Raw genomic sequence first — 12,811 nt, 5'->3', positions numbered from 1 at the left:
TAACCAGTGAGAGCAACATTGCTTAGAAATAAATTACTTTTCTCTTTCAAGAGATATCATATACAATTCTTGACCCAGAGCATGATGTGGAAATTTTAAAAGAAAAATAATTTCTGACCATTTTCCATCAATTTTAGTATGTTCTGGTTATCATTTTCTTTTTCAGGTATGGATAGGGGAGGTGGATCTGGGAAGAAAAGAAAAATTAGATAATTAAAAATTAATTATTTTTCCCCTTTTTTGGCAGATATGTTTTGGTATCCCTTTCATCAGTTATTCTTATTTTGCCTAGTTTGTCTATGAAAAGATAACATCATTGATTAAAATGGTGTTTTCCACCTCATACATTTTTACGTATGTGAGTTTATTAATGCACTAGCACTCATTTATATAGTCTTCTGTTACTTTGAATTTGCAGGTTCTGTATGCAGAACATTTTGGAAAGCCAATAGAAGATAATAGTGATGAAGTAGAAGAAAGGGCTGAGAATTTTCCACGAACTCCTGAAATTCCTTTATTTTTAAGAACTCCTGAAGCTGTGAAAACACCTGAATCCTTGGAGAAATTAGTGTTCCCCAAAACTCCCACATTTGAAATGTAAGACTTTAATAATTATAATTAAAGAATCTGCATATTGAGTTATATAGTATAAATAATCGATAGGAGTAGTAAAATGCTTAAAACTGGTAACTTTAAAAAGTTTTTACTATGGAAAATTTCAAATATACAGAGGAGGGAGAGACTGGTACAATGAACCTCCATGTGCCTATCACCCTCTTTGAACGATTATTAATATTCTGCCATCTTGTTTCATATACCCTCTTTCCCATTTTTCCTGCAGCATTTAGCTGAAGATGACATAGATTCTGAGTGCTTATCCAGTGCGATGATATACAGATTTATGATTTTCAAAAGGATAAAAAAAAAGTATGAAAAAATTTAAAATGTCAAGCCAAAAAGCTACTATCACGTATGGTAGATTGTGGGCATCATCAAATAATGTTTCAGCAGTTACTTTTCCTGATGTTGTAGTGTCTAAAGCAAGAATTGTCATCTGTTAAGTAACCTCAGTAGGCATAAATATCTCTAACATGATAATTTAACTTTGGAAGCCACGGGTTGGTAGTTTGCAGCCAAGAAGATAGTGCCACATTTATTTAACCTTTTTGTTTAGTTAAATCCGTTCCTTAATGCTGAAACCTTGAGATTCCTCTAAAACATATATCAAATAGATTTTGCTTTATCAGGGATCTCTCGCCTGTCTTCTACTTCTGTATTTTAAATTAGTAGTAAGAGTTTTATATATATGATTGTCATGCTTTTGACTCAAACACAGCATGTGCAAAGTGGAACTCACCATCAAATCTGAGAACGGTAAAAGGATGTGGCAGTCATATGCTAAAATCTCTCTTTATGGATGAGAAAACTGATTTGTAAAGTTAAATGACTTATTAATGGTCATGGAGGTAGTTATGGAAGTATCTTCAGACTTCCGTTATATTTAACAAATGCTTATGTAACACTATGTCTAAGCATTTTATAAATATTGCTTATTAAATATTCACAACTTTATGAGATGCAAGTACATTATTATTATTATTTTATAGATGAGTAAAGAGAATCACAGGTGATAAAACTCGTCAGTGATGGAGTTGAGATTCAAACCCAGGCAATTCTGCCTCCAGAATCCATGCTTTTGACTACTGTGTTCTGTACTGTCTTGTCTAATTACTTTTCCCACATCATCTTACAGTTTCACTCTCTTTTGCAACAATCTGTAATGGCTGGCTTCTTATCAAGACTAAAATCTTGTGACTGGCTTTCACGATCTTGTGAGAAGTATAGCGTCAGGGTTAACAGCTTACATTTTGAATCTGGATTGCTGCATTCAAATCCCAACGCTGGCACTTAAATTCTTTTGAGTAAATCATTTAACCTTTCTATGCTTCAAAATCCTCTTCTGTAAAACAGGTGATAATAATAGAACCTATTTCATAGGGTTATTATGATCAATAAGTAAGTCAATGCCAATGGAAATACCTGGACTAGAGCTTGACAGTTTATTCTCAATAGGAATTCATTATTATTATTCTGTAATTGATTGTTCTACTTTACTTAACATTATTCTCCACCCAAAACCATCTTTTTCTTCATAGGTTTGTCACTTCAGTGATTACATCCTCCTTATCCCTACTCTCCTAATTCTTACCTCTATGACATTGCTTATGGTGCTTACGAGTCTGTAATATTTAATAATAGATTTTTAACATCTTGATGATTTCTTATTTCTCTATAACAGAAATAGAAATACAGTACCTGACGGTCAAACACAAAAGGAATCCCCTGGATTTTCTTTCATTATGAGTTATACTTCTAGATCACCTGGATTGAATTTATTTGATTCTTCTATATTTGATTCAGAAATCTCATCAGACCAGGTAATATGAGAAGCTAAAGTTTTATTTCTAAAAAATTGTATACTGGAACCTCAAGTAATTTTAATTCTTTTGTACCAAACTGTCTTGGGGGAGAGTAAAAAACAGGCAATTTTTTAAAAAGATACCCATTATCTTTTTTATTTTTATTTTTTTTGCTGAGGAATATTCACCCTGAGCTAACATCTGTGCCAATCTTCCTCTTTTTCGTATGTGGGATGCCTACCACAGCATGGCTTGTCAAGCAGTGCCATGCCCGCACCCGGGATCCAAACCAGTGAACTCCGGGCCGCTGAAGTTAATGTGCTCACTTAACTGCTGTGCCACCAGGCCTGCCCCTCCATTTCTTTTTATAATAATCAATCATACTTGAATAAATACTGTTATGCACAGATTTACATTTCTTTGACAATTAATAAGGAAAGCTGTTTTTCCCAGAGATTTTCTAAGTCAGTTGAATTTCTTTTTCAGTGAATTATCTATTCACCAAATGGACTTTTCCATACCTCTACAGAGGCAGTAGTTTTTCTTATTGGTACATATAAGCTCTTTATATATTAAAGATATTAATTCTTTGTCATTACCGCAAATATTTTATATTACTATCATTTTGCTGTTAAAATTTTTTTAACAGTTAGAAGTTTAAATTTTGTATGTAACCAAACCCAAACTCCAAACTCTTTTTTTTTCTTTTGGCTCTTCTTCCACTGTTTTTATGCTCAGAGAATCCTCCTCTTAAGAACCAGTAAATATTCACCTGTATTTCCTTTGAAATATCTTATGGTTAACATTTTTAATTTAATACATCTACTTGTGTACAGTGTTGAGTGCCTAATTTATCCCTATTAATTTGTGGTCCCATTTTTATCACATTCCAAATTCTTTTGTTTCAAGACCTGCTAGCTCATACCACTGGTTAGTCTATCAATTCTTGTATCAGTATCACCCTACTTTGCTTGCTCTAGGTTTACAGGATGTTTTAATAATTAGAAAGTGAAGTCCCCCCTCGCCAGTTTCTATTTCATAATATTCTCATATTATTAATGTCTGTAGGATCCATAATGATACCAATATAGGTATCTTTCATTCCTAATATAGGTAAATTGACTTATCTTTTTCTTTGTCAGTCTATGAGAAGTTTATAAATCTTGTCAATTTTTTTCAAAGAACAAACTTTGGCTTTGTTAATTTTCTCTCTTCTTTGTTTTCTGTTCATTGATTTCTGTTATTGTTTCACTCTACTTACTTTCGGTTTACTTTGTTCTTCTTTTTCAAGGTGGAACCTTAGGTCACTGATTTTAGGCCTTTCTTCTTTTCTATTATTTAAATTACTAATTAAATTACTTAAAGCTGTCATTTTGTTCTGGTTTTGGCAGCATCCCATAATTTTTGATATGCTGAATTTTCATAATCATTCATTTCAAAATCTTTTCTAATTTCTCTCATGATTTCTCCTTTGATCTTGTATGGCTTAAATATTTAGGATTTTCCTAATATCTTGTTATTAATCTCTAATTTAAATCTATTGTGCTCAGAGAACATACTCTGTATTATTTTAATCCTTTTAAATTTAGTAAGTCTCCTTTTATGACCCAGAACATGGTCGTTCTTGGTGAATGTACCATCAGCAGTTGAAAAGAATATATATGCTGCAGTTGCTGGATATGGTGTTCTATAAATGTCAATCAGGGGAAGACAGTTGGTGGTGGTAAAGATCTTATAAAAGATCTTTACTGATTGTGTTGTCTAATTCTATCAGCTGCTGAGAGAGGGGTATTAAAAATTCCAACTATGCTTGTGTTTTTGTCTATTTCTCCCTTTAATTCTGTCAATTTTTGTTTCTGTATATTGAAGCTATTATTAGGTGCATACACATTTGTCATTGTTAGATCTTCCTTATGAATTGACCCTTTTATCCTTATGCAATGTCCCTTTTATCCCTAGCAACATTCTTTGTCTTGAAGACTACCTATAGCAATACCAATATAGCCACTGTGACCTTCTTATGCTTTCAGTTTTCATGACATATGTTTTATCCATTTACTTTCAACCTGTCTTTGTCTTTATGTTTAAAATGTGTCTCTTGTAGTTGAGTCAGGCTTTTTATCCATTCTTACAATTACTGCCTTTTAATGGAGTGTTTAGCCCATTCATGATCGATGTAACTCTTAAAAGTTCATATTTTAATAATGGTTTACTATTTGTTCCCTTTGTGTTTTGTTAGTGTTTCTTCTTTTCTGCCTTCTTCTGGGTTAAGTATTTTTTAGAATTCCATTTTAATTTATTACCAATATTATTGTTGAACATTTGTCGATTATTCTTGATCAAGAAACTTAGTAATTATTTGCCAGTCTCCTTCCCCAACCCCACCACTACAAAAACAAAACAAAAAATTAAAGATAAACAGTGTTGTCAGGATTCCAACTAGATTTGAATCGGATTACATTTATAAGTTATTTAGAAAAGAAATACATATTCACAATATTTTCTTCCTATACAGTTCCTTCATATACCTTTCTTTCTATGCAATAATTTTTTAAAGTAATTTTTGTAGTTTTCTTTATCCAAATATACATTTCCTGTTAAGATTACATATACGTATTCTGCATTTATATTACTATTGTAAATAAGAATTAAGTAACCTTAGTCTATTTTTTCATGCCCAGGATACACCTTCCAAGAATTATCTGTCTTTGAAATAAACATTTAAACAAAAATTGACAAAAGCTGAAGACATGAAACACTATGAAATGTATATGGCACTACACTATCCGTCAACAAATTTCTAATTTCAAAAATTTAACACAAGCTGTGGGATGCAGGAATAAAATATTCCAGTTCACATAACATTGACTAAATGCGACTAACTTCAGTAAGCAATAACAATATAATACCTATGATATTACATCACATTTCTACTTATTACAGTGTTAAGTGGTTAGAACTTTTCTAAGTGCTCTACATACACTCATCTAATATTCACAAACCCTAGGGTAAAAATTATTTTTCCATTTTACCATAAGAAACAGAGTTACATACCCCAAATTCCACATCTAGTACACACCCAAGTAGTCTGGCTTCAGAGCCCCGTCTTAATCACTACACTATGTTGTCTCTACTGATCAAATACAGCATGTCTTAATTTTCAGTTTCAATTGCTAAATACAGAAATAAGCCCTTCATCATGATTTCTATCACTGAGCAGGGGAAATCACTAGTAGAAGGAAATTCTTTAGGGCTTTTGAAACTAACCAATGGTAATGCTGCTATGTACACACATGCAGATGAAAAGACCAACTAATAACCTGGAGCATTTTTCACACTGAGAATATGTAGAAGTTTGTTTAGAAGTTAGACATGTGAACTATGAAGCCAAATAAATTTTTAAAGTGCCTTTAACTGCAATTTAACTCATCCCTATAGTGAGATTCTTTTTTTATGAATAGATGTCAATTTAGGGCACCTGAAGTTGAAAACAAAAAAAATAATGGGGAGAGGGCTGGCCCTGTGGCCTAGTGATTAAGTTCAGCATGCTCCACTTTGGCAGCCTGGATTTGGTTACCAGGCATGGACTTACACCACTCATTGGCAGCCACGATGTGGCGGCAACCCACATACGAAAAAGAGGAAGATTGTTAGCTCAGGGCTAATGTTCCTCAAAAAAAAAAAGGAAGCAACGTAAATATCCAAAATAAAAGAATGATTGAAACTCCATGGTATGTTCATATGGAGGACTGTTATAGGGCTATAAAAAGAATTAGATTTTAGAGTAGTGAGAGAAAAATGTTCATAATGCAATATTAAGAGACAAAAAAGAAGACAGAAAACTATGTTGTCATGATCCTATTTTTCTTAAAGCCTGTTTACAGAGAACACAGACTCTTTTGGTAGCAAAACTTGGTCTGACCTGACATGAGGCTATCGTACTTCCTATTACTCTTATAGTCAAGAAAACAGTACCAAGGACCTGACTTGTAAAAGGGCTTCAGAATAAAGCAAAGGTTATTAGAATTTTAATTGTATTAATATTCCAAAGTAGGAACCATCCTTAGTACAATATATATTGCCTATTAATCTTTTATCTGTTACCAGAATCAAATCAGTAAGCCTTATTTTAATATAAGTAAATGATAGGTTTTGAAGATAGATCTCTTTTTAAATACAATAGTGTACTATGTAGAGTGTTGCCATTTTGTCTGCTCTAATTATGCTTATTAGAACTAAACTTTAGATTCAAATATAAATGATATATATTGAGTCTACTGATTTCATGAGTAATATTTAATGGAAATTATTTTTCAGTTTAATGAACATTCTGCAGGAAATTTAAATCCTCTCTCATCACAACAAGAAATTGGTAAGTGATTTGAAGTTTCCTGCATATAAAAACATGCCCCTTTGTATTTAGTTTCTCACTAATTGATTTCCTTAGGCATTCAGTTTATTCTTTAAAAATTATTGTTACTTCTGCACTACTCATTGATTGTTACTATTTTTTTAGCTATTAGCTTCTTTTCTCACTATTTAACTGAAACTTGCTTTCTCTAATATTACTAATGACCTCCCAATTATCAAATGTTATGGGTATTTTGTATTTAGCATATTCAGTCTTTTTGCAGCATTTGATATAGTTGACTATTCCCATCTTCTTTCTGGAGTTTTTGGGTTTCCTCCTCTCTCTCTCATGCTTATTTTTTATTGAATCTTCTTTCTTCTTTTATCCCTTGGTGAATTAATTCATTTAATGTATAAATATATATGTGTGTATATATAGTATATTTTATATCAGTTACTGCTTTTGGCTCTGGCTATAGAATAGTGAACAAGAATGCAAAGTTCTTAATAAAGTTTGTGTTCTAGTGGGAGAGACTGAAAATAGACAAATGATTATATAATATATTAGTGCACTAAACAACAGTTGATAGGGTTTGAATTTTTAATCTAATATTAGGCTTACTTAGCTTTATAGAAAGATGCAGGATAGGAGATAATGGCATGTTATCTTTGTCTCATTGAGAGGCCCACTAGCTACCCAAATAATAAGCTTTCTTTTGCCACCTCACCTATGTGGGACATGTAAGACTGGCACAAAAGGCACTGTGCATGTGGGTTACCTTGACACGCAAAAGCTGCAACCTCAGTTTCCACCAGTGTTTTATATCATTCTAATCATGAGGCCCAAGGCCTGTGTACTAACTTGCAGCTCCTCTAATTCAGGTGCAGTCCCACACAGTAGATTAGGCAGACACATTCTACATTTACCTAAATTCTGTATTTTCTAAGAGAACAGTGTGGTGAGAAGTCAGACCTCAAAGTCATTGTTCCAGGTGGGCCTGGATCAGCACAGGCTTGATGTTAACTCTTTACTCACTGATGGTAAGTATTATGAAGAAAACTAAAGCAGAGTAAGGGAAATAGGGAGTACTTGGGTTGGGAGGGTGGTTGCTGCGTTATAAGGAAGTCAGGGAAGGTAAAAGGCAACATTTGAGCAGAGACCTGAGAAGGTGTGGGTCCAAACTACTGGGATAAGTGTTCTAGGCAGAGAGTGCAAAGGCCTTGAGTTGGGAGTGTGCTCAGCATGTTTCATTGAACAGTTGGTAAATTGGTATGATTGGGATCAAATAAGGGAGGAGAAACTGGTAGGAGATTAAATCAGAAAGGTTGGAGGGGAAGCAAACCATAGGGGGCCCTTAGACCATTAAGGACTTTGGGGTTTTTTCTGAGTGAGATGGGAAGCCATTGGAGTTTTGAGCAAAGGACTGAAGTGATCTCACAGATTTTAAAAGAATTACTTGGCTGCTATATGGAGAACAGACTGCATGGAAACAAGGATGAAATCAGGGAGATTGATCAGGAAGCTATTAAAATAATACAGGTGAGAATTGATGATGGTGAGGATGGTGGGATTGGAAGTGGCGAGAAGAGGCCAGATGTTGATCACTAAGTTTTCTGAAGATAGCGTTTTAAGGATTTGGACTGAATGTAAGGATTAAGACAAAGAAACAAGGGTGATGCCAAGATTTTTGACATGAATAACTATAAGAATGGAGTTGCCATTTATTGGAATATGGAAGGCTATAGAAATTATTTTGAGATTGACAGGAGCTGGAGGTTAGTTTTGGAAGTGTTATCATTGAAAAGCCTGTATTAGATATCCAAATAAGAGTAAAGTAAGGCGCTGGCCTTGTTGCCTAGTGGTTAAGTTCTGTGTGCTCTGCTTCGGCAGCTCTGGTTCAGTTCCCAGGTGTTGACCTGCACCACTCATCAGCGGGCATACTGTGGCAGGGACCCACAAACAGAATAGAGGAAGATTGGCACAGATGTTAGCTCAGGGTGAATTTTCTTAAAAAAAAAAAAAAAGTAAAGTAAGAAATTATATATATGAATCTGGAATTCAGTGGGGTAGAAAAATTTTGGAATTGTCACAACTGTTGTTTAATGCTGTGAGATCAAATCAAATCTATCAATTGTAGACATTCTTTAAATATTCATCATCTAAAATGTTAAATCTATTTACATTCTCTCCTTTGATGCTCTCATTCATTTAACACTCATTCACTTCAGTGCTTTCAAATATTATAATACAAGTAATGACCAGATTCATATCTTTCCTCCCTGACTTCTCCTAAACTCTAGGACCTTATTTCTGATGATGTAATTGATATCTCTTTATATTTAAGACATCTTTTGACATTAAAAACTCAGAATATCTGAAAACGAACTTGTTCTCCATCTGATATACCTAATGGTATTTCCATTATTCTAGCTTCCAAGACTCAGAACATCAATGATAATTATAACTTCTCTCTGTGCCTGTGACCACATTCAGCTAGTCATCAAGTTTTATCAGTTCTCTCTGAAATATTTATTTCTTTTTCTTTTCTATTTTCGTTGAAACCATTATATTTCAAACTCTTATTACCATTCACTTGGGCTATTACAGTAACATCATAAATGGTCTTTTCATCCTTTCAGCTTACGTATAGATCACAGTCCAATTAATCTTCCTTTTACATAATGTTGGCCATTTCACTCCCCTGGTCAAATTCTTTTAGTACCTCCCCATGGAGTACCAAATTATGCTCCTACTTTTCTAACCTACTTCCAATATACGTTTTAAACCTTTTCTCTTATAAGAATATCCTATGCTTGTCCAGACTGAAGAACTCATTGGATCCCAAATATGCCTACACTTTCTTACCTGCTTTTTTCTTCCTGAAATTCTCAACTTCCATCTCTTTCTAACCATCTTTTCAAGACCAAGTTCTCTTCCATAAATCTTTTATTTCCCCCTTCAACCTTCCATTCCAAAACGATTGTTTCCTCACTTTTCTGAATCTCTTCTTTTTTGTTCTTTTTTACATTCTACCATCTGTCATTTATGAATATATATAAAATCTCTTCTAGTTACAGGGTCTTTTCGGGAAGGGACTCTGTTTTATTCATGTTGGAATTCTCCACAGCACCTAGACTACTGCCTTGCACAGTAATTTATTATTTTATTTAAAATGAGCATAGGAGTTTTATGAAGACTTCTTATGAACCTTCTTTTCTTCTGAAATAAAAAGTCCCATCAAATTCATTTATTCAAAAGGAGATTCAAGATTTTAGTTTTCTCTGGATCTAGAAGCTATATTATAGCTATTTTCCTTTGTTTAAATCTTATGGACGTGTGCTTAAATCAATGGAAAAATAAAGTGAGAAAGGGCGAGAAGAAGAACTTAAGTCTCTGGTAATCATTCAGTCCATCCATCTGTCCATCCGTCCATTCATCCACCCACCCACCTACCCTACTGCTGGTTGGCTCAGCTTTATTTAGGGTGAAATAACTGAGATGTTTAAAAATATATGAAATTTCAAAATGGCACAAAGTAAATTCTTTTGCTTAATGTACTACTTGAATTAGCTTTCTATGGAAAAAATATAGATGTGTTAAAAGATTTGTTTCAAGTAAGTCTTTGGGTTACTGTATATTTTTAATTGTTTAATAATAATTAAAAATTATAATTAAGATGTTAAATATATTTTTATATTTAGAGTCTTAATGAATGAAAAATAATATTTTTTTTAATGGAAATTCTGAGAATCATAAGCTAAGTAATTCTTTAAAGTGGATTTCAAAAATTCCTTTTAAAACTATAGAACTCTTTTCACTGTTCTGCCAATTTCCTTGAACAGTGCCATGAACAGTATATTGTAGTTACTCAGTAAATAATAGTTGAATAAGTTTGACTTATGCAGTATCTCTCAGATCCAGCATTTCTTTCTCCATTTCCTTTGCTACGACTGTAGGTAAGGCCAAACTTTCATCATCCCTTTTCTGTTATCCCCACTTCTAGATACTCTCCTGTTCCAGACTTTCTACACATTCTCCCCTGAATAATCCTGATAAAGCAGTTCAAATCCTGCCATATCTCTGCTTGAGAACTTTTAATGGCTTCCTGTTAGCTACCAAATAAAGTCTAGATTCTGTAGTTGGACAGTCATCAATCTTTCCAAGCTCATCTTCATTACTTCCCTTTTAATAACTCTTTATTATTTCTCAGTACTCTTGACGAGCTCAGTTGGTTTCTGTTGCCCTTATACTTTCTGTGCACACCTGTTTCTTGCTTCTGTGCTGTTCTCTTCAGTTGAGGTGTTTTACCCCTCTTTCTACCTTGTATACTGGTTCTTTTTATACTTGAGTTCAAATTACTTGTAAGTACAGTTTAGGTTTGAATTTTTTAACCTTCCATAGTACCAAGGACAATACTTTACACATAAGAGGAATATAGTTAAATATCTGCTTAATAGATAAATGATTCAGTGTTCCCCTATTTATTGTATGTAGTATACTGTAATTCAGTAGGTTATGTAAATTATGTAACATGAATAGCATGATATTGTAATATTTATCTTCCTCAGGAAACTTATTTGGGAAACCAGAAGGAGAAGATGGCTTTACATTTTCTTTTCCATCAGATTCTTCAACTCATACATTTGGAGCTGGAAGAGATGATTTTAGTTTTCCATTTTCATTTGAACGAGATCAAAACTCAACACCTTCTTCTGTCAAAGGTTTTTCATCTTCCTCACAAAATACAACCCAATTTACTTTTTTTTGAACTAGTTACTAATTTCTTGAATTATTTTACTGCTCTGTAATTATCTAGGGTATGAATTTATGTTACTTAAGATATGAAGGCTACTTTCTTTTGTTGATTAAAGCATAATGGACTTCCATAGTTGCATTATTTGATTATATTTATTTAAATATTGAAAGAAATGAAGCTTATATCATCTAATTTAGTTTGTATGTGTGGCATTAGCTATCATTATTCATTTTGGTTTTGATTTTGCAAGCCATATTCAATCAGAACTTTTATTAATCTTAATAGAATTTGATGCTTTTCCTATTAATCTTTATTGTAAATGTCAAGCCTGCCTCTTCCCAGAACCTAAGTTTAATTCTGGTAGTAATTTAGGTGCTTTGATAAGAACAAGAACTCCTTCTGGCCCTGAGAAGACCTTTTAGCAGTAACTGTGCAGAATTAGTATGTACTTTAATGAGGTGTACTTTGTACTTTAGCTGCTAAAAAATGCTTTTAAAATTATTGTGTTTCACTTGTGCTTCATTTTTGCAGTATGCAGAGTGTTACTTTAATAATAATCTCAAAGGATTTATGTTACTGATAGTGAATAAAATGTGTTATTTTATTCTAATACAACAAATGGTAAAATTCTAATTTTATTAGTTATTCTAATATCTTTGATGGAAGGAAATTAAACATGAAGGGCTATTGTAATTTCTTAAAATTGGATTGTTGTATTAAAGATGATAACTGTTAAATATGTGTTTTTGCTTAAACTTTTTTGAAGAACATTTAAAATTTTGTTTCCTGTCTTCAACAAAAATATTCACATTTTTATTTTGTATGCAGTATTTTCCTGTCAATCAATTATATAGCTTAAATGAAGATATTTAAAATTTGATGAAATTATATAAACATATTGCTCAATATCTTTGTATTTTGTGCTTTTTAAATTAGTTGTAGTCAGTTATCAAGTAATAAAGAGTCTGACTCTGTATTTTGGTTTGTGATTGCTGACAGATTTTAAGCCTTACTTTCTTTTTTCCCCCGTTCTGCCCCATGTCTGGTCAAGCTGATAAGAAAGCCCAGATGCTCCCTTCTTTGGCACCAGTGGGACATTCAAACCATGTATAGGAACTCTTGCCCTGGCTCCACTCCTCACCACCATAAAAACCCAAAGCTAGTCTCCTTTCTCTGCTCTCTCAAGCCATCTTCAGCCCAGCTTGGGAAGCCTATCCTGCTCTCCCCAGAAAACATTATTATATGAGTAATAAACCTTTTAATATTCTTTTTGAGGGGTATATG

The 12,811-nt window shown here is 33.1% G+C and overlaps 1 protein-coding gene across 1 annotated transcript in view; it reads left to right on the top strand.

The window, feature by feature from the left end:
- The window catches only part of C20H14orf39 (chromosome 20 C14orf39 homolog), a 42,355-nt gene extending 30,816 nt beyond the window's left edge, over positions 1-11,539 (top strand). The window contains exons 15-18 of the mRNA XM_046647872.1: positions 419-597; positions 2,294-2,438; positions 6,738-6,792; positions 11,340-11,539. Of these exons, the coding sequence (XP_046503828.1) occupies positions 419-597; positions 2,294-2,438; positions 6,738-6,792; positions 11,340-11,539 (579 nt within the window). The remainder of the gene's footprint in view (positions 1-418; positions 598-2,293; positions 2,439-6,737; positions 6,793-11,339) is intronic.
- Positions 11,540-12,811: the final 1,272 nt, after the last annotated feature.

Source organism: Equus quagga, chromosome 20 (assembly GCF_021613505.1).
Source record: "Equus quagga isolate Etosha38 chromosome 20, UCLA_HA_Equagga_1.0, whole genome shotgun sequence".
Taxonomy (NCBI): domain Eukaryota; kingdom Metazoa; phylum Chordata; class Mammalia; order Perissodactyla; family Equidae; genus Equus; species Equus quagga.
Note: the sequence above shows the minus strand (reverse complement) of the source record. Positions and strands in the feature narration are given on the sequence as shown.